General features: G+C 44.6%; 5 protein-coding genes and 1 non-coding gene across 10 annotated transcripts in view; 4 read left to right on the top strand and 2 right to left on the bottom strand.

Annotated features, from left to right (window-relative positions):
- uri1 (URI1 prefoldin like chaperone) lies at nucleotides 1-9,838 on the bottom strand. Of its 3 annotated transcripts, XM_076042596.1 has the most exons (12): nucleotides 9,315-9,836; nucleotides 8,256-8,290; nucleotides 5,866-5,944; nucleotides 5,536-5,671; nucleotides 4,384-4,475; nucleotides 3,788-3,851; nucleotides 3,500-3,695; nucleotides 2,979-3,234; nucleotides 2,758-2,869; nucleotides 2,682-2,727; nucleotides 2,346-2,592; nucleotides 1-807 (listed from the first exon to the last, which is right to left on the bottom strand). In XM_076042596.1, exons 1-12 carry the CDS (start codon nucleotides 9,384-9,386, stop codon nucleotides 616-618), a joined length of 1,527 nt encoding a protein of 508 aa, XP_075898711.1. In that variant the 5' UTR covers nucleotides 9,387-9,836; the 3' UTR covers nucleotides 1-615. The 3 variants fall into 3 exon arrangements, with proteins under 3 accessions (XP_075898711.1, XP_075898710.1, XP_075898712.1); XM_076042595.1 differs by having other exon boundaries at nucleotides 2,682-2,869; nucleotides 9,315-9,838; XM_076042597.1 differs by lacking the exons at nucleotides 5,866-5,944; nucleotides 8,256-8,290; nucleotides 9,315-9,836 and having other exon boundaries at nucleotides 2,682-2,869; nucleotides 4,384-5,062; nucleotides 5,536-5,672.
- A 796-nt stretch (nucleotides 9,839-10,634) lies between these two features.
- Nucleotides 10,635-13,547, top strand: LOC142899142 (protein C19orf12 homolog). Its single transcript, XM_076042594.1, has 4 exons — nucleotides 10,635-10,653; nucleotides 11,788-11,893; nucleotides 12,594-12,754; nucleotides 12,864-13,547. The coding sequence occupies exons 3-4, from the start codon at nucleotides 12,595-12,597 to the stop codon at nucleotides 13,127-13,129; spliced, it is 426 nt and encodes a 141-aa protein (XP_075898709.1). The 5' UTR covers nucleotides 10,635-10,653; nucleotides 11,788-11,893; nucleotide 12,594; the 3' UTR covers nucleotides 13,130-13,547.
- On the top strand, nucleotides 11,057-11,128 carry trnap-agg (transfer RNA proline (anticodon AGG)). The gene has a single exon. It is a non-coding gene; the product is annotated as a tRNA-Pro (tRNA).
- A 416-nt stretch (nucleotides 13,548-13,963) lies between the features above and the next one.
- LOC142899141 (cytochrome b-c1 complex subunit Rieske, mitochondrial-like) lies at nucleotides 13,964-15,401 on the bottom strand. Its single transcript, XM_076042593.1, has 2 exons — nucleotides 15,196-15,401; nucleotides 13,964-14,672 (listed from the first exon to the last, which is right to left on the bottom strand). The coding sequence occupies exons 1-2, from the start codon at nucleotides 15,305-15,307 to the stop codon at nucleotides 14,062-14,064; spliced, it is 723 nt and encodes a 240-aa protein (XP_075898708.1). The 5' UTR covers nucleotides 15,308-15,401; the 3' UTR covers nucleotides 13,964-14,061.
- Nucleotides 15,402-15,654: 253 nt separating this feature from the next.
- rxylt1 (ribitol xylosyltransferase 1) lies at nucleotides 15,655-19,186 on the top strand. The gene is made up of 6 exons (XM_076042592.1): nucleotides 15,655-15,864; nucleotides 16,004-16,189; nucleotides 16,526-16,628; nucleotides 16,737-17,051; nucleotides 17,220-17,390; nucleotides 17,893-19,186. Exons 1-6 carry the CDS (start codon nucleotides 15,726-15,728, stop codon nucleotides 18,293-18,295), a joined length of 1,317 nt encoding a protein of 438 aa, XP_075898707.1. The 5' UTR covers nucleotides 15,655-15,725; the 3' UTR covers nucleotides 18,296-19,186.
- A 777-nt stretch (nucleotides 19,187-19,963) lies between these two features.
- srgap1a (SLIT-ROBO Rho GTPase activating protein 1a) overlaps nucleotides 19,964-27,865 on the top strand; it is a 77,212-nt gene continuing 69,310 nt past the window's right edge. Inside the window, exon 1 of one of the 3 annotated variants that reach the window (XM_076042824.1) lies at nucleotides 19,964-20,612. In XM_076042824.1, the coding sequence (XP_075898939.1) occupies nucleotides 20,549-20,612 (64 nt within the window). In that variant the 5' untranslated portion in view covers nucleotides 19,964-20,548. The remainder of the gene's footprint in view (nucleotides 20,613-27,865) is intronic. The other 2 variants (XM_076042822.1, XM_076042823.1) reach the window with 2 other exon arrangements.

Here is a 27,865-nt window from a genome sequence, read left to right on the forward strand (position 1 = left end):
TAGCCAAAAAGGTTTGTTTATTAAGTTTCCATCAATGTCTTTTTTCTTCTCAGGGGTTACATAAAGCTCGTGACAAATGGAACACATACATTCATAGGCAGGGTAAAGAGAAGGTAAAATAAAGGCAAGCGGGCAACTGCCTCTGTAAAACGACCTGGGAGGAGACGCGCAAAGCAAGGCAACTCGTCAGAAAGCTCAGAGCCTCGTCTGCATCGGCAAAGTCGGGGGAATAAAAGAGAGCAGGTGACGGAAAATTAGAAGCTCCGGTTCAGCGAAGGATAACTGCACGATGCTGTTTTTAAAATGTAGGAGAAAGCCGAGAAGAGGAAATTCACTGGTGTTGTAAAAAGATCCACACACAGCTTGATCACCGTCGCTGTTTTTGTGCTTTTTTTTTCCCTGACTAAACAGTCTACGGACGTGACAGAGTTCGAGTGAGTGAAGGAATCGAGAAACCAGAGACCGAGGGGGGAGGGGGTGGGGGGGAGGGGGGGAGAGAGATCTGTGTCTTTCCCTACTGACTGCATCGGCTGGAAATGAGAGACAGAGGCGCTAAAAAAGGAAGCAGGGGCAGAAGGAGGAGGACGAGGAGTAACGGTGATCCGGGTGTTACAGTCACTTCTGCTGCATCCTGGCAGCTTTGAACTTGGACACCCTCTTAGGCGCCTGCTGAGGGGGCGGGGCCGCGTCGGGCGCCACCTCCTCCTGCCTCCTCTCCAGGATGGTGGGCAGCGCGGGCGGAGCGATGGTCAGGTGGGGGACCGTGGTGGGCATCGGGTCCTTCTCCACCACCGTGCCCGAGAACGCCTGCGGAGGAATCAGAGATATTTTTTACTCGGTAATTTTTTATTGAACCTGTTTAAAACGGCAAAGTAAAGCTTTGTACTTCGTCGTGCAGCATCGTGGTTTATATCTCAGCCTCCGTTTAGTGCGTTCACTTTGAATTTTGCAACCTTTGGAATCCCTCTCAATCACTTTTAATTAGACATTGGGAATGGTTTTCGTGATACACTCAAATGTTCCCATTGACTGATTTTTTCGTGCACTCATTATGATGGCAGAGGATCGTTATTTTATGAAACTGGCTATAATAGAGTTCAGTGCAGAAATGAGTCAGTGACCCCAAACTGTTGCGCGGTGGTGGATTTCCGACTGATTGCCGCTCACTACATACAGTGTTTATCCCGTCTCATCCCGGCTGCCTTCGGCTGTTCGCACGGCCTCCTGTGATGGACGTTTAATGATTGGTTCCACTACGTGCAGCTTTAAAGGTCCAAGTGTGTAAAAATGTGGCTTGATTTATGATTTTTATTTTTGGTAAAAGCTTAACACGCTGCCCATAAATACGTTGATAAAAGTGTATAGTCACAATGCAATGACACTCGTTTGGTTAGAATGGTTCTCATACATAAAACATAAAGAATAAAGAATATTCGAAGGGCAATAATAAAGGTCAATAAGGGCCCGTTCATTTCAATGAAGTTGCTCAGCCAGCGCATATGCCCAAAAAGATTTGGCTTCTGCATTAATGGGCCCATAGAGCGTGCGCAGTAGTGTCACTTCCCATCATGCCTCTGTAGTCACCTGACTCATTTGGCCAATCAGAAGGATTCTGGAGAGCGTCACTCACAGACGCGTCAGGACCGCAGCCAATCAGAACGAGCTGAGACACAGCAGCGCGTACTACGTTGTGATGTCACGCTGGGAATAAACTTGTTTCTGGTGTTTTTTTCTGGCTTTTATCTTTTCTTTTTTTTTTTCCAACGACTAAAAGGCGATGAGTGAAAAATCTACAATAGAAAGATTTGCCATGAATCGCGTTTCAGGTCACAGTCGTCCTTGTCAGCTGTTTTAAAGGGAAAAATGCTTTATGGGCCCATGGGATTTGTTTTGCTGCAGTACCTCGAGTGGCCACTGGGGGATAAAAAAATCGCCGTCCCATCATATTGCCAGTCCGGTATCCGGCTCTTACAATACATCGGGGGTCTCGCTTCTAGTGAGCTGCCATCTTGCACCGCCATTTCTTTTAAACGCGCTGTCAGACGGGCTTCCTTAAAAACATTTACACACTGGACCTTCAAACGTAACGAGGCGTCTGAGGGAGTTTTGCTATGTTCTCATTAGGAGAGCAGAGGCTCACGGGTGTATTTCTACACCTTTCTAATGCAGCTGTATTGCCATCCCCCCCCCCCCCCCCCTCAAGCTGTGGTCGTGAATAAAAGCTGTGCAGAATATGGAATAGACGGCAGACGGATTAATGGGAAACTACGCTCGCTGGCCCGGGGTGAGATTTACTCACCGGTAACGAGGGGAGGGGAGGGGAGGAGAGAAAAGTGTCGTCTCACCTCGAACCTGCTGGCCGGGTGCAGGGGGACGGCGGTGGGGCTGTCCTCCTCCGTCACGCCGTCGCTGGTGTCGCTGTGCGTGGTGGCGCCGTCGTCGTGGCTGAAGCCGCGGCCGAAGGCGCGGCGCTCCTCGAAGTCGGCGGCGCTGCTCTCGCTGGTGTCGCTGCACACGCTGTTCTCTCGGCTGCGGGACTTGAGGATGGACTTCCGCGGGAAGGGCTCGCCGTTCTTCACGTCCACGAACAACCTGAGAGGGAGGGCGAGGGCGGATCTCAACGTCTGTGTCGTCTTTCTTTCTTTTCTTTTTTTTTTTGAGTGAGTCAAAACCTTGAATACCTGTATATGTCCGCCGGCGTCGTGATTTTGTGAAAATCGTGGTGGGCGTGGCCGTGGGCGTGGCCGTGGGCGTGGCCGTGGGCGTGGCCGTTGGCGTGGCCATTCTTCTTCTTCTTCTTCGAGTGTTCCTTCTGCTCTTTCCTCTCGCTGAACTTCAGCATGGTGTTCTTCCCCGTGTTTATCCTCACCTGGAGAAAGAGAGAGAGAGAAAAAGCGGCGCCGCAGGGCGGAAGAAGTCGAGGGATTAAACTAAAAAAAAAAAAAAAAAAAAAAAAAGTTCTTTGGTCTTTGTCTGACCTTCTTGGGTTCGACGGTGTGAGAGAAATAGATGGTGGGCAAACTGCTGCCCTCCTCTTCCTCGTTGTCGTCGTCGTCCTCCTCCTCCTGCTGCTCCTGTCTGGACGCGCTGACCAGGGTTTTGCTCTCGGGGCCGGAGGCCCAGCTGGGCTTCAGAATCGGGTCGTCGGCAGGACGGGCTTGGTCTCCCTCCTTCTCCTCCTCCGAGGAGAGGGATGAGGTGTCCTCCCCGTTCATGTCTGCGTTATCGGATAATCTGCAGGAGGAGAAAACATGAAATAAGGTAAATCTAAATCAATCTAAAGCAGGCTAATATCTCCCTGCAGCCAATTCATTTTTCTCAGCCACTTGCATTTAATAAAGGTGTAATAAAGCATTTATTTATGCAGTTAACATGTGTTTCTCATTTCTTACTCTTACTAAATCTTATTTTATTTATTTATTTATTTTAATTACTATAATTTTTTTCTCTTTGCACTATATTGTTGCTGCAATTATGCAAAAGGTCCCCAATATTCTACCTGTCCTGCTCATCCTGCAGCGCCTCAAGCTTCTCGAGTTCATCCAGTCGAGCCCACAGCTCCTCCTCCGTCATGACGCATTTGTCGCCTCCTTCACCTTCACCCTCTCCTCCTTGCTCCCCACCCGGCTCCCGGAGATCCAGAACGGCATCCACCTTGGGCATCGAGTTTGGTTTGTGCGCAACCCTGTGCTTGGCTTGAAGGGGCAAAAACGAGACGCGAAAGGTCAGCTGAGTAAAGGAAGCGGGGTTCAAAGACGATCCGAGCTGACGAAAGTGACGGGGGTACCTTTGGCGACGGGGTCGTCTGGGTGTCCCATGTCCTCTCTGATGTCGACATATTCTCCTTTCCTCTGAGGGAGAAGCAGAGTCAGCGCGCGGGCCACCAAACCCCCTCTTCAAGCTTTGCCTCGTCTGGGACGCCACTAGCTGCGTTTCCATCACCCCTTGAATTGCGCGACACCCAAACGTCGCGACAGAAAACTGATATTGGAAACACCTAAATTTCAACAAACCTCTGAAATATCGCTAAAAGGTTTTGACGCCGTCATGAGGTGATTCTTCAGATAGAGGTTTATCGCAAAAGTGTCACGGAAACACTTTTCTCGCATTTGCGCGTCGCCGGACGTGACGTCCGGGGGTCACGTGACCGGTTCACTTCGAGTGAAAATGGTGCGTTTACGTTTAGACGGAGGAGGAGACAGATTTTTTTTTTATTTATTTTTTTTTACAAGTAATCAAAGAGAAAATACAACAACCATTCTTGACGGCAAACAAACGTAAACAAACAGAAGCAAATCTCATCCCGCAGGATTTTCAGAGAATTACGGCTTTGGAAACGCCCGCAAATCGCAATTGCACCGTAATGGTAACGCAGCTACTCACAGCCGACATGGTCTCCCAATCCTTGGCAAAACTGACTCTCGATTCAAAGTTTTTCACGGTGAGTGACAGCTCGTCCAGCTCCTTCTTCACATCTGCACAAAACAGGTGCGCGATTATCAAAAACATGCATTCAGAGAGTCTGAGGCAGACTGGCAAAAACAAAGAAAACAAGAAAAGTCTGCCTCCGGGGTAGCTTAGACTAAAACAAAACAGTAAATTTGAACAGGGACGACCAGCTGCTCAAGAGTTAAAAGCCCGAACAAGTTGAGGAGGGGGTGCGTGGGGGGAAAAAAGGAGAGAGAATAGAAAAATGATGACACAAACAGTTCATAATATCTTGTGCCCTGAATACAACTCTGGATCATTAAATCTTGACAACAATTAAGCCCTTTTACTAATAGCGGCGGAGGGCCCTTGTTTCCATGGCGATCGGGAGCCCATCCAGTCGGCGCATCAAGCGAAAGTGAGGAAAGGTCAAACACAGAAGGCCTGACAACTCAGCCGCTGTCTGACACATTTCAGCTCGCAGTGTTTGTATTACAGCACTTAGCTCTGTAATAGCAGGGTGGCCGGGGTCAGCAGAGAGGGCCGGGCCGGGGTGGCGGCGGAGGGCTTTTTGGGGTGTGTGCAGACGGCTGCCGATGGGCTGTGGCAGCACATTTCTGCTTCACTAAACACACTAATAATGTTCACATCAGAGATGGTTACTTAGGCCCATTTGACTCGGTATGAGATTTTCAGAATGAGCAGCAAGGCGGAAAAAAAAACAGCGCGTCGGCTCGCAATGCACTGTGAAAGAAAATACATTCCATTTTTTTTTTTCTTTTGAAAACAATAAAACTAGTAATGTTTTAACTACAGGTGCTGGTTCTGGAGGAGTGAGGGGACAGATCACAGCAGGTAAGACAGACCTGCAACCGCTGCGACCTTTAACTGCTGTCGGAAAATGTGACAAGAAGCAGCAATTCACCTTTTTGACTTTTAACTCAGAGCTTAACTTTCCCAATATTCACTTGGTAAATAGCTGTGAGCTGCAGGAGGCAGTTTGTTGTCAGGTTTTTTTTTTTTTTTTTTTTAAATATGTGTAAATTTGATGCCACAGCACCCTCTGTCGGACGTAAAGGTGTATTGCAGGGCGGGGGGTGACCTTACATTTCATCCTGTGCGCGACGAGTTTCTGAGCCTGCTTGGCGGAGCACCTGGCGAACCAGTTGTCTCCGAGCAGAGCCGTCACCTCGTTGGTGTGCACCAGCTTCCCTGGCATGAAGGCCAGAGGGCCAAACGGCACCTGTTCAGGTGCAACAGGAGAGGAGACGATCAATGCAAGGGGCGGAACGAAGGATACGGGAGGAAAGTTTGTTGAGCTCGGTGATGAAATGGATTTTCTCGCAGCTTCGCGGCGTGAGGAAATATGAACTTGGCACAGTGAGACACTCAACTTAAACCCCAGCTCTCTGCGCTCAAGTCAACACTGGCACTCACCATGATATCATAAGACAGCTGGTCCGGAAGAGTATGAAGGCGCTCATTCAAGGCTTCGTAGTCACCTGAAATTTTTTCCCTGCACAAAAGTACATGCATATTATGCAACGATGTTTAGACTCAAGGACATTTCATTTTGAACTTCCGCTCTTGGTTGATTCTGAGATTAATCCCAACAAGGAACTAGGGATGCTAACAATTCATCGCTTATTGATTAATTGTCAATTAAAATTTTAATTGATTGAATCAAATTAGTCGCAATTAATTGAAATTCACCTGTAGATATTGTGATGGTCATAATATACCGAGAACAAGTTACTTTAAAACAACTATTTACAAAAAAAAAAAAAAAAAAAGTTGAAATGTGACCCATTAGAAGTCTACTTAAAGTCAGGGGATAAATGTTTAGGGTGTTTTTACTGTTCTCTAATGTAAAAATGTGTCACATTGGACCCTCAACATTATTGCAGGCTTAAATAATGGGTTCCTTACACATTTTTCATTGTGAAATTTAGGTTCTCATGGAAAATTGCCTCTTATCAATTAATCGTTAATCGACCGATAAGGTCAATCTACTAACAATTAATGAATGAATCGATAATTTGCATCACTACAAGGAACATATTGATAAAGAACAGTGAGGATAATTTCAGCTTTAATATGTTCTCAGCATGTTGTGCAATTTAAATTGATGAGAATGTATGGGGGGGTGGGGGGGTAAAGGGTTCAGATAGAAAACAGACCTGGAAAACGTAATTTTTAACAATGTTTTTATGCCCTTTTCTAACGTCACCACATACCGAAAATCTATTAACATGACTGTGTTGGTTTAATGCTATAAATTCAGATTTTCCGCAGAAGAAATGAATGTGATTTATGACTTGTATAATAAACATGTGGTTGAATGAACATAATTACGATCCTGTTTGCTGGACTGCCCCCTTGAATTACAAAGGTGCAGGTCTCCAAACAGAGAACTTAAACGCTGGTCAAGTGCAATTTTTCGAAAAGCTGCAATGACAGATATGACTGTTTGTAGAATATTGCTTTGCACATAAAAAAAAAAAAAAAAGGTATGGGTTTTTTAAAAGGGTTTTTTTTGTCCAATTCAAGGTGACTTTTGAACCATTGCAAAGCAGTGTAGCCTGTGTAATTATGAAACTGCACATAATTATTGCTTTTACACATGACGCTACATATTGATTTAGAAATTAAATATCAACCTCATGAGTAGTGCCCTGCAGCATCCAGCTATTAAACCACCGGGACCTACAATTTACTTGCATTGAGGGCACATCGCAGGCGTCCTCACCTATTACGCGTAGCGAGCTCTGTTTATTTTAGACATAATTTTAAAAAGTAAATTTGGTATTACATAATGTCCCTTCATTAAAACAAAGGCAGAGGCAGGAGCCAACAGGTCGGAAGAGAACTGCGCCAGTCAGAGAGGTGTTGCGACAGCCTGAATAAGCGTGCACTTTTCTGACAGAAGAAACACCTGCGTTTAAAAGGCTGCTACTTTGGCGGCGAACACACAGGTGTTTTCAAAGTTGCTAATCAAGGCCCATCTGCTACTCTTGTTGCCTCAATTGAAAAGCTCCGGACAATGAACTCGTCTAGTACACTTTGTGAGCTTTATCAATATCGGCAATTTCTTGCAAATACGAATGCCGGGAAAAAGAAAAAAAAAAAAGAAGAACTGTTTGAAGTTTTCCTTTTGACTGATCACTAAGTGTTGAATGATTGATTATAAGGATATGCGCCACAGACCCACATAAGCACTGCTCGGAAGCAAGATTATTTGTGAAAGCCTTAGTCGCCTTGCTCTATTCGCTGCGGAATAAATAATGCAGTGCAAACACAGCAGTATACCAGCTGTGTCTTAATACGGACTTCTGAAAGCGCCTGTTAAAATAAAGATGATTGTTTGTTTAGTTTCCTTTTCCACATTGGTTGTATTTTTAGAAGTGGGTCACTCTGCAGGAAAAATAAATGAGTCTTGGCAGCCACTTTGAAGAGTTAACGAGAACTGCAGAGAGCAGAACTTGGGCAGTTCTTTAGCTTAGCTCATGCAAACTAATTAGCATTAGATGAATTTGATAAAGCGTGCAGGTTGTTGTTGTTTTTTTTTTGTTTGTTTTTTTAATCTTATGTGTATGCACCTGGAAGTATTCATATGTAGTGGGCGTTTCTTACACTTATTTAACATTACACAGTGAAAAAAATTAAAACAAAAAAATTCGTCTAATAATGTGGGTGTTTTAATACGAAATAATGTCATCCTCTTCTTTTATGCGCGGTCCGTGAAGGCGGAAGCAAAAGTCAAACATTCATAGAATTCTATCACAAGACCGAGCTGTAATAAAGTTGAGGACTTGCTGAAAGCTTACCAGTGCTGAATCCTGCTTTCGCAGTCTTTCACCACCTGTTTCAAGAACAAACCGTGTCAGTATAAAACAGACTTTTTCAGCGAGTTTACACGCCCTTGCAACAGGCATTTCATAGAATGTAAGGGACTTTGGACGTGAGAAATCAGCAGTTTATGGTCGCTGTCTTAAGCCGGAGATTCCTGTGATTTCTGGTGCAAATGGGAGTTCGGGGGAAAGTCAACGTATGTGGGTGTTTGTTACAGAATGTCACCCAGACAACCCCAAAAGAGGAGGATTGAGGAAGGTGAATTCAGCCAACAACCAGACAAAAGAGTCCTCCGCTGCGACATGTGGTGGCACATAAATTACAGTTACATAGCTGCGTGGCGAAACATGCACGTAACGGTTACACATCCTGATAATAGACCAACAATGATAAAACAGGAGGAAAGCTTTGAGGGGTACTGGGACAAGTGGCAACTTGAACTTCCTCAACAATCCAGTCCAGTCCAGACGATAAAGTGTATGCGTTTCCACGTCCTGCTCATATCTGGGACTCGCTGGTTTCGACGTTTGAATGTGCGTTGTGTGGTTGACGAAAAAAAACTAAAAAAAAATAATAAAGCATTACGGCTAACCCAAATATACAGTTAGCTGGCTGCTTCGGGTGATTATAAACGTGTAAATATATTTTCCCCCGATGTGTTCCTCGAAGAGTTTAAAGACGACCTTGCCAGCGTGCGTGCAAAAGTAGTAGTAGTAGAAGTAGTAGTGGGTGGGCACAATACAGCAGGGAAACGAAAGTGAACGCAACACCAGAGAGCCTGAATTTGAAACTGAGTGGTTGGTTGCATTGGAAAGAAGCTTCTGGAACATGTACAAGCATGACGTAAACTAGCAGCTATGTTTGGTGTCATTGAGGCCAACGGTGTAGTGTGTGTGTGTTTCTTGTTCTCAAAGTGGGTCCAGCCGTGGCTCGGGGACGTTGCCTGGTCCGCCGCATGGCCAGTGGCAGGCAGTGCTTTGGCTAACACTCGCCGTTTGTTAGAACGCAGCGAAACGTTTCGCAATTCACATTACCTTCTCGTGTTCCTCTCGGAGTCTGACAACTCCGCCGAGATGGTCTATGCTCATTTTACCCTTTTCAGCCATTGACAGCTCATGCACACAGGAGAAACACACGGTGTTTAGTGGCCCCGATGCAAAAAGCTCAGGGGTAGTTGTGAGTCCTAAAGAAGTGTTTATGAATGCAGCAGCAGCAGCAGCTATTCCCGTGAGCCGTTCTGATCCTATTCATCAATGAGGCGGCGGTAGTGATCCCCACTTTCGGATGAGATACCATTTCACACTCTCATTTCACGATTTGTGCATCATTCCCAAAAATCGTCCACGCGTTTGGTAATCCCAAAGATTAGCAAAAATATTCTTGGCCAGTCAGTCTCTCGCCGTGACGTGCGTCCCATTCGAGGATCAATTCTGTAATGTTAAGTTTTCGCTTCCGGTATGAAAATTCAAAATAAAAGAATCACTGGCGCAGTTTAAATTTGGCCTACCTTTTCGCCTTTTGGTAAACACTTTTCGACTCTTATCTCATGAAATTTGGACATTTTATACAGATTTTTCTATCCTGTTTTTTACTATAAGTAAATACTAAAAACTAAAACTAAAAAAAAAGGCTGAAGAAGTAGAAGCACAGCGGCGTGACACTGTGGCACAGTGGTTAGTGCTGCTGCCTCACAGCAAGAAGGACGTGGGTTCGATTCTGGACATTTCTCTGGCTTCTTCCCACAGCCCAGAAACATGCATGTAAAGTAAAATGAAAACTCTAAATCTTAGGGTTGTGTGTACCATACAACAACACTCATTCTCAATGCTGTTTTTTGGAAGATTGCATGTTTTGTATATGTGTAAACTTTCACTTAAAAATAGTGTCATATGTTCTATAAAGTGTAACTGTTATCAAATAGCAGAATGTCTGAACACCACCATCACAAATGGATAACAAAAGGCTACTGTGGAATTTACAAAATTAATAATGTAATTCACTTTTTTATTAATTGTCCAATTAAAATAACTGACAACATAAATAAGATATAAAAATAAATTACCCTGTTTGTCTTACGTTATACACAACCGCCTCCCCTAAGTGCTTTTATTTTGCAGACCAGACACTTCCTGCTTCATCTTCCTCTGAGGTCGGATTGGAGTAATTCATACTCCATATCGTCGTAGTGAACTCTGGGTAAACACGAAGCACAAATGTAAACAACAAAAACATTGTGCTGTGCCAGTTGCCCTAGTTTCACCAAGGCACAGTGACATTTACTAATATCAATTTACGGGTGGCCATTTTCAGAAACCAAAGCCAATCGAATTTTGTTTCACTCCTCCATGTACGAAACTCCAAACCGCATGCAGGGTTTGTGAATTGTGTTGTGTAATGACCAAGTGTTCATAGCCATACATAGTGCTGTGTTCTCAAGCTAACGAGCGAGTTATTAACATCCACCGCTGATTACAGACCATACTTCCAGGCCCCTTCCTGCGAGTGATGGTATCTATCGGTTGTTACCCCTGCTTTAAATTATAATCGAGTTCATTTTACCAACAGCACTACAAAATGTTAAGGCCATCTGAAACGAATGAAAGTCAAAGATTTACGATGAAACCAATGTATTTAATGCTATTGTTCTCTCTACGTTAAATGTGTATTATGACCGTCAATCCGACCCGTGCTTTACATCTGACACTATCAGGGAAACTGTAATATGATCCGCCAGAGGGTGCTGTCGAATTTCGAGTGTTGGAGCCACTAGTGCATCGGCTCGTTGGTCTAGGGGTATGATTCTCGCTTAGGGTGCGAGAGGTCCCGGGTTCAAATCCCGGACGAGCCCAATATTTTTGAGTTTCCCCCGCAATGATCACAGTTTCTAGGTTTAATTAAAACAGATTAACCCAAGCGCGTCGATGATACATTGGCATTTCCTATGTGTGACAGATAGAACAACAAGTATAGTTGATTCCATACCGTTCATAGTATACATATGCTAATTCTCAAATTACATGCTTGATGCTGCCGAATCTCGAAGTAAGTGCAGTGTTGTTGTTATTCTCATTTTGAATTTGGAGCTTAAGTTAATGTTAAGAATAGCATGAAATGAGTATAACATTTAATTCTTGCGCTTTATAGAAAGTGGATTTAAACACAATAGTAGAAACCCTGTTTAAATTGTAAAATCAACACAGACAACAGGTTAATGCAATAATTTCATAATATTTACATATACGGGCTGTGTACGCACCATTCGCATACAACGGGATGGATGGCAATACATTTCACACTATAGCTTTAAGAGCTCCTGTGGACGCTGGTCGATATCTGGAGTCCAATCACTTTTTGGCATAACACTGACATTTCCTGTCTCGTGACTCGAGTCGAAACCCAGACCCCAACTTCACTTGACATCACCTTCCCCCTGTGATCCGTCGCCGTGTGCGAAATCGTCGAACTGTCCCTGAACGTAGCAACCCTGTGTTTCCCCGCTACCGTCAGGCATTGCGGCTACAATCAAGAAAGCTCACAAAGCAGAAGTTACCGGTGGCTGGACACCATATCGACGAACTACAGTATATTGATGAGGACTTACTGTCACAGTAAGGTAGGGTATTGTGCACGTTCGTGTGCCTGTAATAGCGACCTCAGTTCGTTCAGAGGGAGTTCCATGGTGTGTTCAGTTGCTGCGGATGACACTGAGGCTAGCAAGAGGAGCGATTTCATGATGCAATCGAGTTTGTTGGTTTATCACACTTACCTCGTTTAACGTAAATGGTTTACGACTTCTCACATTTCATGCTGGTACAGTTAATCCATCCATGTGTGATCTTCGCAATTTGGAAAACGTTAGCGATGAACAAGCTTTCAAATGGTACCAGTATATGGAATAGGGCTGAGTGCTAATAAAAGAGTGGAAGTAAAGATCTGATCTGCCAAACACAAACTCTTGTTTTAGTGTCGGTAACTCAAGCAGGCCATATAGTTTGTCATCGCGACGAAAAGAAAAACAATTTTAGTTGCAGTTCGTTACACGCTGGCAGAAGTAGCAGCTTAATGAATCATAACGCACTAGATCCCAAAATCAGACCCGTTTCTACTCACAAAAGTGCAGTTAAATGTGTTTTTACAGACAAGTCCGTACAATATCTGCTGTAATCATCTCTTTTTATGTGTCTAGGATTTCATAAATTGCTGATTTGAACAGAACAGATCAAACCTCTTTTGAGTGTATGCACTGCATGTCGCTGTGATGTCATTTGATATTGTTTGATGGAGGCTACCTTTTTCCCAAACCTACGCTTCAGCATGTGTCAACGGGTTGATGACGTCATGAAGCTCTGTTGTGAGCTGTCTGCCAATCAACAAGTGCAGACCACAGTGAAACAATCATCCAAGGGAGCAGCCACGGCGGGTGGGCTGGCCTTCGCTGGAGGGCTGGTCGGGGGTCCTCTTGGAATTGCAGTTGGTCAGTGGACAAATATGGGCGCAACATGTTGTATCACATGATTCAGTGGTCACTGCAGAAAATCTTTCATGGTCAATATAGCTGACAATGTTGTGCCTTGTTCTTGCAGGTGGAGCCGTCGGAGGCCTTCTGGGCTGCTGGCTTACCAGTGGAACATTCAAGCCGCTGCCTCAGATCATCATGGAGCTCACTCCTCAGCAGCAGCAGATGCTTTATAGGGATCTCATGGTCATCATGGGAGACATCCAATGGACAGAAGTGGCTCAACTGATTGCCCTCGTGATGGGCAACGCTACCTTGAAGCAGCAGCTTACAGGCGCCCTTCTGGGGTATGTCACAAAGGAGCTCCAGGCAAAAGTGCACTATGTGGATTAAAATCTGAAACTGGGATATTGGACTTGAACTTTTTGGGCTCGTGTCTCAGTGGTGCCCCATCTTTTTTTAATCATCATCATCATTATAAAGCTGTGAGTGGAAACCATCATATTGCAGTGGATTTTTTTTTATTTTTTTTATTGGGGTGCACCTGTACCAACTATCTAAAGCACTAATTTAAGTTACTCTGAATTTGTTCATCTGTTCAAACAGATGTATGCAAATTGGGTTTGGTTATTATTTTACATTAGTTTTCTTTGAAGTGTGTACACATATATGAAGAGCGAAGGGATTTGCCATCTGAAGTCATATTTCGCGTTTTTCATTGCTTAATGTGACTGTTAAACTGTGTGTATCATACTGGTTTGCTGTTTTACACCGTTTATTTCAGCGCATCAAACTAAAAAAAAAAAACAAACTGACATACAACAGCACTTCAGCTGAACACCTTGAGACCTCATTTCTGCTATTGGAATTGAATTGCCACCATGCCTGACACAATCTTATTAAAGAAAAAACAAACAAATGCCTACTTGGTTGATCCATGTTCATGTGCAACCACACTCTGTTCACCCCATGGTTAAAATTTAAATGCACAAAACTGAAAACATAAAATTAGATCAATTTTGTTTCCATTTTCTAATTATATTTTATTCAGGTGCTGTGATTGGTAATTACTTCTGCATTTTCATTTCCACCCATCACTTATAGTTTTACCATGTTCCTCAATTTTTTTGTGAACACCTTTTATTGTATAAATATTTTCGCCCAAAGACTGAAAGTAGTGTGTTGCAAGATAGCTTAAATATAGAGAAAAATGTTCTAAAAACACGATAAAGTTGGAAATACCTTTATTCAGAAATAAACATTTTCTGCCATTCTCAATATAGCCATCTATAAATACATTTTACAGAGAGAAACAGAGTTTCCATTTATCCCACCACCACAAAGTCGTCCTCAGGGAACTCATAATAGGGAACCTCCAGGTTAAGAGGAGCAGGCCCCTTTCTGATTCTTCCAGAGGCATCATAGTGGGAGCCATGGCAGGGACAGTAGTAACCTCCAAAGTCTCCAGCATTCGCGATGGGGACGCAACCCAGATGGGTGCATACACCGAGGACGATGACCCAGCGTGGGTTAATCACTCGATCCTTGTCGTGCTGAGGGTCACGCAGCTCAGCCAAATTCACGGCCTCCTCAGCAGCAATTTCTTTCTCTGTGCGGTGACGGACGAACAGGGGCTTCCCTCTCCACTTGAAGGTCATGTTTTTGCCTTCAGGGATGTCGCTGAGCTTGATCTCGATCTTGGACAAGGCCAGGACATCTGCTGATGCACTCATTGAGGAGACAAACTGACTGACCACTGTCTTGGCTGCATAGACACCAACCACAGTGGTGGCTCCAGTGACGAGATAAGAGAAGGACCTTCTTCCCTCACTACTCCCCTGGGATGACTGGTTGGGATCCAAAACTTCAGGACGGCGGTAATCAGAGAAGTCCGGAATCTTGATATCCGTGTGGGAGAGGCGGAGTCCTCCAGGGGCTAAAAAAACAAAAACAAAAAAAAGGACACATTTTTATATTAAGGGACTTTGGAAGAAGATTTGTAATTATAATTAATGAAATCATCACTTAAATCTATATAATCACATTTATGCAGGGAGGTCATGACATTGACACCACAGTTGAATAATTTGTTGAGAGCTTAGTAGATTAACAGTTTCATGTATAATTTTAGACATACTAACACGTGGATAATCAAAACTGCACTACAAGAACAGTGGGCGTTAGATAGGAGAAGAATTGTCAGGACAGAGTTCAACTAAGGACCCCTAGCTATGTCCTGCTAGCCATAGCGGCTACATAGCAGTAGCATAAGCGATAGTAATAAAGATCTAACACACAAAGATGGTATCATATAACAAGTTGATTTCAACAAAACTAGTATACTAGATACAGTTGGACGAAGATAAATTAAATCATTTGTAATAATGGGATTATAAATAACTCGAGATCACTTTGACGCCATTTCAAAACAATAGCCACACGTAGGTCCTTGGTCTTACCAGCAGCAGGGATCGATTTCTGAGCTCCAGAGAGCACCAGGATTCTCGCTGTTTGTTTCGTTGCATTCAGGAAAGGGGAGAAGACCCCGCAACGTGAGGGTAAGGACAACATTTTTCCCCAAGTAGGACACCTCGGCCCGCACTAGCGGGTACGACCTTGCGTTGCGTTCACAAATCTGATTTGTACTTCTCTCGCAATGCGGGACCGGAAACACATTCCCGTTTCACAACGTTCCGGGATGGGCGGGTTCAGACTTGTAAAACTGACCGAAACGTCTTATTAATTTAGTCCCATGGACTGCCTATGTTTCAGTAATTGACATCAATTCTCCGGTCATGTAATTTAATGTATGGATAACCATGACTTTATTTAAAGTAGATTTAATAAACACGTGTAGGCTGTGAATTTAGAGCAGGCATTTCTCTGGGCAAGCTGCATCCTGAGGACCTCGTGGTGTAAACAAGGGTCCTTTCACAGAATATGGAGGCGAGTTACACAATGGTAACCTGAAAAAGGGGGAATAGAGAAAATGAAAATACCTAAAAGAAAATTATTTCTCCTTATTATTTTTGCTTATGTGGCATTTTCACTTTATGCCGCTTATAATGTTTTCTTCAGCACCAAAGTAATCTCCCGTGTTCACAGAGTTGTGAAGAAGGAGGGCTTGGGTAATTACACCGAACAAGGCCTTTTTCTTGTCACTCTCGCAGAATAGCTAGTTCCAAATTAATGTTTTATTTGCCCCAGTACTTTCGATTTCGGCTAATTAAAATGCATGTCTTATTGTAAAATGTTTTGTGTTTAAAGGCGGCGTTAGAGATGGCGGCGCGGCTCCGTTTTTAGCAGATGACTGGAACCCGTGGGAGGACGAACAGGTGGAGTACAACTCTGCCTTGAACAAAAGGAGAGAGGCCTTCAAACAGCAAATTGGTCAAATTGACAAGAACAAACCCAAAAGACACAAGGTCCAGATTTGGGGGAAAGCTGCTATAGGTAAGTCAAGGTGCATGGAGTTGTCGTTCATCTGTCACGCCCACTTTAAAAAAAAAAAAAAAAACGTCTGCTTGTGCTCGGTGTGAAATGACTATAGAGTTGTTAAAACTAGTCTTCATGGAGAGTTGTTTGTTTGTTTGTTTTTTAAATACAGGCACCTTGTGACAGTGTAATTGATATAATGTCCCAGTGAATAGTCTACGTATTTTTAAAATAAATTATAAACCCTTAGCCTTAGCTGAAATAGAGATATCATCTCATGAATCACGTTAAATAGGCAAGAATGTCTCAAGTTCATTTCATAGTTGTTTTAACACGTTGTAATCCCCACCCCAGGACTTTACCTTTGGGAACATATTTTAGAAGGACCCCTCAACCCTACAGACAAGGTTGCACAATGGCGAGAGGGAGAACTACAGTCAGGAAAAATCGACTTCAGGTAACAGTCTAAATACATATGTTTTTATACATTTTTGTCCTGCATTATTCACTGCATTATCAAACTGACTTGTTTTCTGTCCTATTTTTGTTTCCACTGCGCCTGCAGTTTCTACACGGGTCCGGCTGTGGTTCAGGGTCACGTCCCTCTAGACATGAACAGCCTGGTTTTGGTTCTCAACGGCCGCGAGCAGCAAAAGGTGTCTTACTCTACACGGTGGCTGGAGCATGTCCAAAGTATGGTGCGGTCCCGCACGGTGTCACATGTGGTTGTGGTCCTGCTGGGAAACGAGCACTGCAACAACGAATGGATTGGCCCGTATTTGAAGAGAAATGGTGGCTTTGTGGAGCTGTTGTTCGTGGTGTACGACAGCCCCTGGGTGAATGACAAGGACGTCTTCCAGTGGCCACTCGGTGTTGCTACGTACGTCTTCTCTTGTATTTGTAAATCTGCGGTTATATACACATATTTAATCAAAAACAAGTCTAAAGTCAACAATGAGCACATCATTTTTATATACTAGTTTTACTATAGTAATATAATCATTTTCTAATTATTGTCTAACATTTGTTGAAATTGTGTTCCTTGCAGATACCGGTCATTTCCTATGATTCGACCAAATGCTCAACTGATCACCTCCAACAGACCTTACCTCTGCAATTTCTTAGGAACTGTTTACAAAAATTCCTCCCGAGAAGCTCTCATGCAAGTGCTGAAGCACTCTGGCCTGGAAAAAGAATGCGTCATTGCTGCAAGGGAAAAGTAAGTTTGTTTTATCTCAAGGTACTTGTAGAGTACTGATATCAAGCGCTTCTTCTTTAGAAGCTTAGTTACCAAAATCATGTTACTGACCTGCAAATGTTCTGTTTTATTATTAATAAACAAATGTATTTTTGAAGTACTTGAACATTCGTGGTTAAATGTACAGTATATCGCAATGGGTTCTATTGTGGTCTCCAATTTAGTATACATTTCATTCATTCATGTATTTACTTTACTTTTTGAAATAAATGTGCGGCAGATTATAGAATCTAGACACTCTAATCAGGTCATCTGTAAATTACTGAGTTTGAAGATTGGCTTCCATTTGTAAAGTAGCCTTTTAAATCTATCTAGTATTTCTATTACGAGGAAAATAGTTTTTTTTTTTAATAATATAGAGGGTATTGAGGGATTTTGAATTCTTACTCTTTTTTTTTTATTAATACTGGTGCATGCCTCTTTTTTTTTATTTATTCTGCTCGTTCCTCTTTCTTTGCTCCAGGTGGCTCCCTCAGGAAACGGCTGACACTCTGAGAAACTACCAGACAGCTCTCGCCCAGAGCGAGCTCACACTCTGCCCTGTCGGCGTCAACACGGAGTGCTACCGCATATACGAGGCCTGCTCATACGGCTCAGTGCCTGTGGTGGAAGATGTATTGACCCCTGGGACTTGTGCGTCCGGGCCCAGCTCCCCGCTACGTTTACTCAAAGCCGCAGGAGCACCCTTCATCTTCATCTCCGACTGGAAGGACCTGCCGGCGATCCTGGAGAGGGAAAAAGGTTTGAGCCAGGAGCAGAGGGTGGACAGGAGGAGGAGGCTCCTCGAGTGGTATGCCAGCTTCCGTCAGCAGATGAAAGAGAGGTTCACCGAGGTCATCGAGGAGACAGTCTTCAAAAGTGGCTGACTGTGGTGCTCAAACATAAACAGGGGATCTCATACAACATCGATATGGTTTAATTTGTCGTTTGTGGGAAAACATGTTATACTACTGGTGAAGTGAAAGTGGCCATGCTGTATGTGTAATATTATTGTGGAAGTTATGACTTAAAAATATGTCCGTGTAAAGTATTAGACCTGTATTACAAGTCATTGAATGGGCCTCATTACATTAATGCATTAATGTATATTTATCATATTGTTTACAATGATGGAATGTCCAGGTACTGTAGAAATATTTAATGATAAGCTGCCTTTGCATTTTAAAGTTCATATTACAACCTTGATTTCAAAGAAATTGCAAAAGACAGTCATACCATAATGGGATAATATATTTCTATTCATTGTTTCGTTTTGTTTTCTTAATCAATTGCTGCATATTTCAACAAAAAAAAAGAGAGCAAAAAACAGGTGCAATGTAAGACTGGAATTAGTTTTGAAAATTAAATCTATTTATGTTTTTTTTAATCCACAGCTTAGAATGTTTGGATGATGTTAGATTCTAGTGAGAAACTCACATTAAGTTTACTTTCATTTTTTATTTAAAACATTTCTTGAAACCAGGGTTGTATTTTAACTGTGTTTTATATTGTGTGAATGCACTTAATATTGTAATTTTTTAAAAACAAAAAAGTGTGGAGACTGAGATAAATGTTTTCAGACCTTGTTTGAAAATTGTAGCTTTTTGTAATTGTGAGCCTGGAATGGAGGTTGTTGTGGTAGCACGTTTGTTTTCTTTTGTTTTTGCTTTTTTTTAAATGAAAGAAAACAGTCCCCCCTTCCTTTTTTTTCCTCTGCGTGAGATTGTCTTATTTTGGTGCTGCATGTTTTATAAGGTGCAATAAAATATATAAAATGATCTGAGAAATAGTTGCGTGTTCTTCAATTTGCTCGGTAGAGGGTGCTGTTTACTAGTTAAATGTTGCAGTGCAGACGGTCACTTCAGTGCAAAACGTTTTTTTTAAATGGAAAAATAAATGAATAGGGAAATGCTCCTGCATTGACAAAATAACAGGCCTAGGATATTGAGTAACAAAGGCAGTTGCATGTGTTGCGTATCGCGTAGTTCTATTTGTATATTTTTTGTAAGTAGTTTCAGTTATATAGCTGATGCTATATATATATATTATATGTTCTGTATATGATCATATATTTGGTACACTATATTGTAGTTGGTACTTATAGACATGGGCTCAACATTAAACCTTAATAAACATTTAATTTGATGTTATTGTTAACATGTAAGGACAGGCAGGCGCTGGTATTTGTAACTCCTATGATATATGAGATACAGATTGATATAAACAATATCAAACTGTGGTTGTGGATGGGGCCTTGTGCCCCACTTTCATTCAAATCTGTCGATTACCAATGTCATATTTGGTGGATCCTTCAGTTGGTTAAACTAGTTCCCGGCGAAACTGCACATCCACTCCATGACGCTTCCTGTACTGCGACTTGTTCGCGCCGAGGAAAACCCATCTGATTCCGGATACGGACGAACACCGGGAGTGTTGTCCGTCCGTTGGTGTCCACTAGTTGTGTACCTCCAGTCTGCAGACCCTCCCTCCTCTCCTCTTTCCTCGTCTCCTCTGTGTGGCTCCCAGCTGCTGCGTGCTGCAGTCGCTCTGCCCTGTCTGCCTCACTCACTCACTCACTCACTCACTCAGAGCCTGCTGGGAGTTGGAGGGAGAACCCGTCGAGGGAGAGAGTAACCGGTCCGGGAGGGGAGAGAAGTGTGTGCGTGTGTGTGGTGCGTGAGTGTGCGAGTGAGTGTGTGTGGCTCCCTTAACTGGAAACCGTTACATACAAGCGCGACACAGATGGACTTTTAAGTTACGTCGGCGCGGAATACGCAAAAACTTGCGTCGTTGTTGAGCCCCCCCCTCTTCTTCTTCTTTTCCTTCTTCTTCGTTGGTTCGCCCGCTGTTGCGCTGCGCGGACTGCTCTGAGTGGATCCTTCGGCCGGGAGCAGGATTGTGCCGCAGCTCCGCCGCGTATCCAGACGGTGGGGAGAAAGAGGCACCATGAAGAACTAAACCTTCAACCTCGTCCCCGTCCTTTTCCGACTCAAAGCCGTACGCCTTTTAATTTGTTTTGATTTGTTGCCTGGAATGAGCCCGCCGCTTTAAAGGATTCCCTCCCGACCTCGCCGCCTGTTGTTTACTATCAGTTTGCGCCAGAAGTTTACAACAAGCCCGGAGACGCAAGACGGCAGAAAATGTCCTCGCCGAGGTTCAAAAAGGATAAAGAAATCATCGCAGAGTACGAGAGTCAAGTTAAAGGTAAGGGAGAGTGTGCGTTTGGCACGGGTGTCGTGCTGGTTGGTGGGGGGGGGGGACTAGTTCGGAGCTGGCTAACGTTACTTCATCCCAACCGGGATGCGGTTCATATGTGATTAAGGGAAAGTTGGGTTTAAAAAAAAAAAAAAAAGGGTCCTCGTTTACGCCAATGCAGGTAGTAAGATTCCCAACGGACCCGAATACAAGAACCTAATTAGCAAAATAAAGAAAAAGATTGGCCATTAAGTTGTGAAAGACGCTTTTGTCGTGAGGTTTTGCATGTGAAAGGCAGTGGAAGCACTCGACAGAGTCGCCCCCCACTGTCCCTGAAGGCATCTTTCACAGGTTGTGGGCTCCTTCTTCACATAAAATAAATTTACGGGGGGCGGGGTCATTTTTCTAGGTCTGCTGCCTTTCAATGTGTGAAGGTGTTAAACATCCTGTTGCACATCAGCCAAGCTCCTTCTTTCCCATTATGAGATAGATTGACGTAGCCTAGTCTGAGTCCTTGTTGTTCCCACCGCACTGGAGCTGGAAAAGCCAGCTGGGAAACAGGAGGGGCACAAGTTCAGGCAGCACACCTGTACAGGGACTCTGAGGATTGCTTAAGGGCACTACGGAAGAGACTTCTTTCCCACCCGGCGTGTTTCCCATACGGTCTACGTTGCACCTACAACCCAGATCAGTTTGTGATTTGTGCAGGCCACCTGGTTGACACCTCCGAGACTTATCCCTCCCGTCTCCCTTTGTGAGGTTCCGTGCGTGCAGAGCAGAGACAGTTTACTCCCTGACAGGAAGGAGCTGCTCCGGGGGTAACCATGGGGATTTGGCCCACAGCCAACCAGCTCTGTCCCTCCGTTGTGGTTAGAAAGCAGAAACGGCACCCATTCACATCCACCACCACCCCCCCGAGTATCCAGCCTTAAATCTTAAGAGAAGAGGAAGGCTAGTACGGGGGTTGGTGGTTTTCTTGAGGCTCGGTGCTGTTTGAGGAATTGCAAGATTGCATGAGGTTGGGCACAAGCCCTCATTTGGAAGGAATGTCTGTCTGCACCCTTTCATCCCCCCGCGAGGATGACTAAGGACTTTCAGCCTATAATAGTCGATGATGCACAGTCATAGGGGATGCAGTAGCACAGATGACGGTATCTCCCATTTGTCATGCAGAGCCTCGTGAGGCGGTCACAGCAACCTGATGATGCTAATAGGAACTTCTGGCATGGCTAGCAGAGCCTGAGTAAAAAAAAAAACAACGTAAAGATGTACGGATAATCACTCATTTCAAATAAAACCTCTTTGCATTTGGCTTGTTTTGCACTCCAAATCTCCTTCAAGTTTCTCAGATCAGTGTAACAGCTATAGTGATAACCCATTTGCCTATCATACAGTACTTGTCTTTGCATTGCAAACAATGTGCCGATATCTAAGAAAACAAAACACTATGATGAACAGTTTTTCATTTAAAAAAAACAACAACAAAAAAAACAAAAAAAAACATTGTTTTTAATGCAAAGCCTTTGTTTATGTTTATTCTTATCACTCAGAGTCACTTGGTCAGACATCTGTTGCCAAGTTGCCAGGATGCAGTTTGAGGTATTTGGCTGAAGAGAAAACAATCAGTCGACATGAATTATTGTGTTGCGTAGCAGCCCTCCAGATTTAGCTGCAAAACATTTCACAAGTCAGGGGTTTGCAGTAATAATGAGTTGGATTGCACAACTGCAGTAAACTGAAGCAACCAGAGGCAGATTTTGGTGAAGAGGCACCGGTTTTGGAATTTGAGCAGCAGAACAAGAGGCAGCCCTGAAAACAGAAGCAGCGGATGTTCCGTCTTATGGGCCCCGTCCTCCTCGATCAGCACTCGATAAAAAACCTCCCTTTCTCCCTCTGAAAACGTGTCGTAGACATTTGGTAGCCCGCTTATATAATTACATTGATCTGCAGAGTGAAGCCCTGTGACAAATTACATGCGCACGTGTCTGCAGTCATCCAGGGATCCATCAGTCGTCTGTTCTGCCGGCCCACTGTACTTTTCAGCGTTGTGCCAAATGGCTGGAAGGCTCTTTGTTGTGTTATTTGATGTGAGGTATTTAATGACCAAAAGTGTCTCCACTGAGGCTGACGCTGCCGTTCTCCACTTCGGCTTGTCATTCAGCTGACATTGACTTCCAAAACTGGTATGAGGAAAGCTCTGGAGTGCAGGCATTTAAAAAAAAAAAAAGAGAGAGAGAGAAGAAATTGCAAGTGTTAAAACTGGCTTCTGCAAAAAAAAAAAAAACAACCTAAAGGAAGATTACGCCAAGACAGTGGAATGTGTTTGTGCATGTTGTTTGCAGTCGGTTTAGGTCATTTTGAGCTGGCTGAGGAAAGGTTGCGGGCACAAAGGCATTTGGTGTCAGGCTTTGGGGGGTGGGGTGGGGGGGGGGATCACAGCGCACAGCGCGACGCTGTTGTGTTTTCTCTTGGGCAAAGGGCTGGTTTGATGTCAGAGTGTGGGCTGCTGTTTGTGTCCGGGGGGGTTGTGACTCTGGTGGCAGGACCCTTCCAGCCTCTGTCAGGGGTCCTTTACCACACCATCATAAAGCCTGCCCCCCTCTGACCTGCTCTCACTGCTGGTGGAAATCTGCACCCTGCCCCTTCGCATGCTCAAAGGGAGGCCGGCCTGTGTGGTATGCAATGGGATTAGAGGGGGTGGGAGAGGGGGGTGGGGGTGGTTGCTCTCGCTGTGGTCCTTATTTACACTTGAAACTAATAAGATTTGTCTTGTGGTCGAAAAGCCAGAAGTGAATTTGCAGTATTAACATTTGGAGTTAATGCTACCCATTGTATTGCAGAAGATGACAATGTGATGTGCTGAATATTACTGCCTGTTACACGATCCAGATGTCTCACACATGACATATCTGGATCACAGGCTGTCTGATCTGCAATCTGAGGTTTGAAGTTTCTGTCTTTTGTTAAGTGGAATCGATTCAGTGTGTCATTTGGAGAGTGTGGTTAGCCTTTGTTTTAATGAGGGAGTAATTCTTATGGGAAAATAGACCACATATTAAAGTATGGAGTTCAAAGGGCAAAGTGTATATATACATATATATATATATATAAAAAGAGCAACAGAGAATATCTTCTGTTCTATTCGATGTTTGTTTGTTTTTTTCATTTGACTACATGTAGCAGCCAACAGCAATTTTATATAAAGTTTTCTATGACCGCGTTTCATCTATTTTGTCAGTAATATCTCAAAGGAGCTAGTTATTCTATTTGCAATTACCTGTTGAAGTAGTACCCTGCAGTGGGGAAGATGAATGCATATTGAAACTGTGTCATAATTGTAGTAAAAAGGTGCAGTTAAATTGGAAATGATAACATTCTCGCCAGGGAAGATGGTAGAAAGGGTATTTATACCCAAACAGAAGAAGCCCTACAATTACCGTAATGCGCCGTGCTCGATGCAACTCGGTACCAAAAACACTGTTTTGTAGACACAACTGGATTTTTATTTAATTAAGTCCTGCGGTGGAACAGCACTCCGGGTCATAAACAGCCCACAGCCAATTTGATTTTAAAATTTTTATTTAGATAAGTAGTAAACTGAAATTCTGTCTTCAGGGGGAAGCTTGGATGACATTTGTTTGGAATTGCGATGCAGTAGCTGGTCACGAACTTGGAACATTTGACTTTCAGGGTATAATAGAATTCATGCACCATTACATTCTGGGATGTGAGGCTCTGTCCTGTTCTCGCCTTATCTGCTGGCACCTAACAGTGGGAAATTAGTAATTTGTTACTCACAGCCGGTCCAGCAGGCAGGCCAGATTTTTTTGGGATGATGTAAAAGTCCTCGTTTGACGTCATCTGACAAATTTAAAAGCCGACAGGGGAGCGGAGGCCAAGGAACACCGAGGGTAAGAAATGCACATTTACGGAATTACTCTGCTAATTTTGTAATGGACCAAAGCTAATTGCCAGCCAGTCAAGGATGCCTTCAAGTGCAGAATGGCAGACTTGGCATTCGGGAGCATAAGCCGGTCTGAGGCCAGCTGTCACGATAACCTGACCCTGTCGAGACGACCACATTTTGCCCTGTTATCACCATGCCTGGGCCCCCATGATGCATTGCCTCTGCCCGCATGTGGAGCCACTGCAAATTCAGCACGGTTACAAAACCTGCGGGGGAGAACGAAGCGCGCACTTAAAAACCATTGACTATTAAAATGTAATGGCCTCTTATTGTAAGCTAAAAGCTTAAATATGCAGACCCCCCGTGAATATGTTGCTCCTCACTAACGCTGACTTCCAGCGGCTTCGGTCGTAGCTCGAGGCCGGTTTCAGTCCAAACGTGGAACTGCAACAAAACGCTACCGGCTCGTGCGGCACTGGGGTTCACGCCTAATTAACGGAACAGGATCCTTAGTCTGTCTCGAGGTGGGCTGTCGAAATGACTGGCAGCCGCAGTGTAATGTGCGCAGATGAAAACTTCTGTCACCACAGTAGGAGGTTTTTGGGTTTTTTTTAGGGTCGGCAGGGCTGCGTCAAAACCCTTCAGAGTTAAAACCAGAGTAGGATTCGTTCCTAACATAGCGCTGGTCCTCATCGGACGACGTGGCATCCGTGACAACCCACGCTAAGAGCTCAGAGGTGTTGATGTAGGTTAGAGGTCGAGAGAGTATTGGAATCGCCACCCCGGCAGCACTTTCTTTGGCCCGCGCTCCGGTCCACGTACCCGCCATCTGTTGTCACTCCGCCCTCCTCCGTGGCCACGCGTGTTTCCGTTGCCTGTCCGTAAGGTGTGGCGCCGGTGAGCGTTTTTTGTGCGCGAGCTTCCCGCTCGCGCGGGGCCGCTCGGTGCTCATTGACGGCACCATCTGTGGCGGCTCACCCCTTTTTGCAGATTTGGTATACCCTGCTGAGCCGAGGCGAAGCCCGACTTTCCATGCTGTTCTTCTCTTTGCTGCCATAATGACCATGAAGACGTGGATGCAGGCAAGCCCCTCAATCGACCCACCCCCCGCCCCTTCCAACCCATAATCCAAACCCAACCGCTTTCCATCCGCTATTGAATAAACAGTAACTTCCATAGAAGGGAGTGGGGGGGGGGGGGTTCCAGCACTGAACAGAGTGTCTGTGGATGAGGTCATGGTCTGTTCGCACGTGTTGTTAATTGTTTCATTCAGTGGTACCCCAGCGGTGCAAAGACAGTATGGGGATGGACTATGAATGGGTCCGCTTGTTCGCAAGGCAGTTCTGGCTTCTTCAACCAGAAAAACATGGAAGGGATCAGGCAGATCTCTAGAATGAAATAAGAACCGGTGTGTAATATTGGCTTGCAGCTAGCTGTATTAGCTCGCTGGCTTACCCCCACCAAACTCAGAGGATGATTACAGTCTTTCATTAATAGCTAGTGGCATACTCTGTGATTTGAAAAAAAGATCTTGCAGGGAACAAACCAAATGGTCAGAGAGAACACAGACCTCAAGGGACAAGTTGATTCAGAGTCACGTGACTTGAGATCCTGTTGCGATCGGGAGATGAAATCCTGGCAGCTTTCAAACTAAATGTCCTTTCTCTTCACCACTGCGAGGCTCCAGCAGATGGACAGACTGGAAGGCAGACAGTTTGGCCATCAGGCCGTGCTGCTGTCTACCACCCATAGGTCTGGATTAAGGCGGGACAGTTTGGGGGGGATGGGAAGGAAAAGTATGAGGTCAGGGCAGGAATAAGTGAAGACGGAGGTCATGTAAGCTCTGCCTCGGTCGACTTGTTTTAATCTGCGTCTGTGTTTGCGTTCAGCAGATTCATCTTCAGAGTGTAAGCCGTTTATGTGTTTAGCCACGCCGGAAGCTTTTCAAGACGAGTGCAGACGTGCTACAAGTCGCTTAGTGGTTCTTTTTTTCTTTTTCTTCCTGTGTTCACTTAGACAATGCGACATCTGCCGCCTCGGCTTCCTCTTTTCTGTGTCAAAGCGGCGACTGACCACAGCAATCTGTTCACAAGCTGCGACTGGCTGCGACTGGCTGCCTGGCTAAGGTTCTGCTGTCTCAGGCAACCCTCCTCAGGGGGGGTTTGGAACGGGACTATACGGGGCCCCAAATCATCCATCCACTCCCACTCGCGAAGCCTCATTGTCTTCCAAATGTCCCCAAGGTTATGTTTGCTTTGGATTCAAGCAGTGGTGAATCGTTTTTTCTTTCTTTCTCACAGATAGCTTTATTTGCATGCAATGTTGACTCATCATAACAGCTGAGAGGAAACCCTGGAAAGAGAACCACAGGTGAAACCCACCGCAAGTATGAAAGCCACTGAAGGCTGCTTGTATCAAACAGGTAGCGTTTAAATTTTATGCCACATTTCCAATCAACACAAATTTAAGTCTTATTTGGTCCCATGGTGTAAGTGAAGCAGCTGACCTGGACTCGGCCCTTTCATTATTATTATGCCTGGGCTGCATGCCGCGCGCCGTAGCTGGCGAGTCTCCCAGTTTTCCTGAAATAATGCAGATCAAAACACTAAGCTTTTGGCAGCGGTGACTGAGCCATGCCGTTTATTGCGCTGACGGGACGGCTCGTACCTCATCGGCGTCGATCGAATGTGCGGTTGCAACTCTCCGCAACCGAAGCGGTCCAATACATTACAGACTCAACAGCGGGAAAATATACACTCATATGCTGGACCACATCCATCAAATGAAGCATCTTGTATTGTTTAAGTGGCCAGTGTTTTTTTTGTTTGTTTTTTTTTGTAGCCAAACCAACCAAACTCTGAAGGCACAACACCCTCAATTTGCAATTCACCCTCCTCCGTCTTTCCCAATGGGCCTTTTACGCTGATGAACACAAGTTTAATTTACTGTTTGTGCAACTCCCTCTGGCCTCGACCCTTTTCTTCTCTTGCCTCGACCTATTGACCCAACCGTGGCAGGTCTTTGTGCCGGCGGCCCCCCCCCTCCCCTCACCAGCAGCCTGAGACCACCCCTTGAGGAACAACTGCAATGTGGGGCTGCCGCCCCGAGGCGAAGCTCCAGGGCAAAAACTGAATTCTAAAAGGAGTTGGCCCCTTCGCTGTCAAAGCACGGCATCACCCCATTTTTTAGTTTCTGTAAGCTTGATTGATGACCGCTTCAAGCGCAGACACCAACCCTGTCTTTAAGTTCAATTTTTTTATGACGTCTTGCTGCTTGCCGACGTCCCAAAATGTCCTGGCTCCTTCATGTGGTCGCTTATCCCAGCGATTTCCTCACTGCGCCGGGTCTGTTTTTC

This window comes from Nelusetta ayraudi, unplaced genomic scaffold (assembly GCF_046127955.1).
Source record: "Nelusetta ayraudi isolate G7.1 ecotype Tasmania unplaced genomic scaffold, CSIRO-AGI_Nayr_v1 ptg000071l, whole genome shotgun sequence".
Taxonomy (NCBI): Eukaryota; Metazoa; Chordata; class Actinopteri; order Tetraodontiformes; family Monacanthidae; genus Nelusetta; species Nelusetta ayraudi.

Coding starts and splice junctions, on each gene's coding strand:
- uri1 (XM_076042595.1), bottom strand. CDS start 9,386: ATGGCTGAAAAGGGTAAAATGAGCATAGACCATCTCGGCGGAGTTGTC. Junction 8,291..9,314: donor TCCGAGAGGAACACGAGAAG/GTAATGTGAATT, acceptor TTCTTGAAACAG/GTGGTGAAAGACTGCGAAAG. Junction 4,476..5,535: donor CGTCGCGCACAGGATGAAAT/GTAAGGTCACCC, acceptor TGTTTTGTGCAG/ATGTGAAGAAGGAGCTGGAC.
- LOC142899142 (XM_076042594.1), top strand. CDS start 12,595: ATGTGTCAACGGGTTGATGACGTCATGAAGCTCTGTTGTGAGCTGTCT. Junction 12,755..12,863: donor TCCTCTTGGAATTGCAGTTG/GTCAGTGGACAA, acceptor TTGTTCTTGCAG/GTGGAGCCGTCGGAGGCCTT.
- LOC142899141 (XM_076042593.1), bottom strand. CDS start 15,307: ATGTTGTCCTTACCCTCACGTTGCGGGGTCTTCTCCCCTTTCCTGAAT. Junction 14,673..15,195: donor GAAATCGATCCCTGCTGCTG/GTAAGACCAAGG, acceptor TTGTTTTTTTAG/CCCCTGGAGGACTCCGCCTC.
- rxylt1 (XM_076042592.1), top strand. CDS start 15,726: ATGAAAATACCTAAAAGAAAATTATTTCTCCTTATTATTTTTGCTTAT. Junction 16,190..16,525: donor TTGGGGGAAAGCTGCTATAG/GTAAGTCAAGGT, acceptor TCCCCACCCCAG/GACTTTACCTTTGGGAACAT. Junction 16,629..16,736: donor TCAGGAAAAATCGACTTCAG/GTAACAGTCTAA, acceptor CTGCGCCTGCAG/TTTCTACACGGGTCCGGCTG.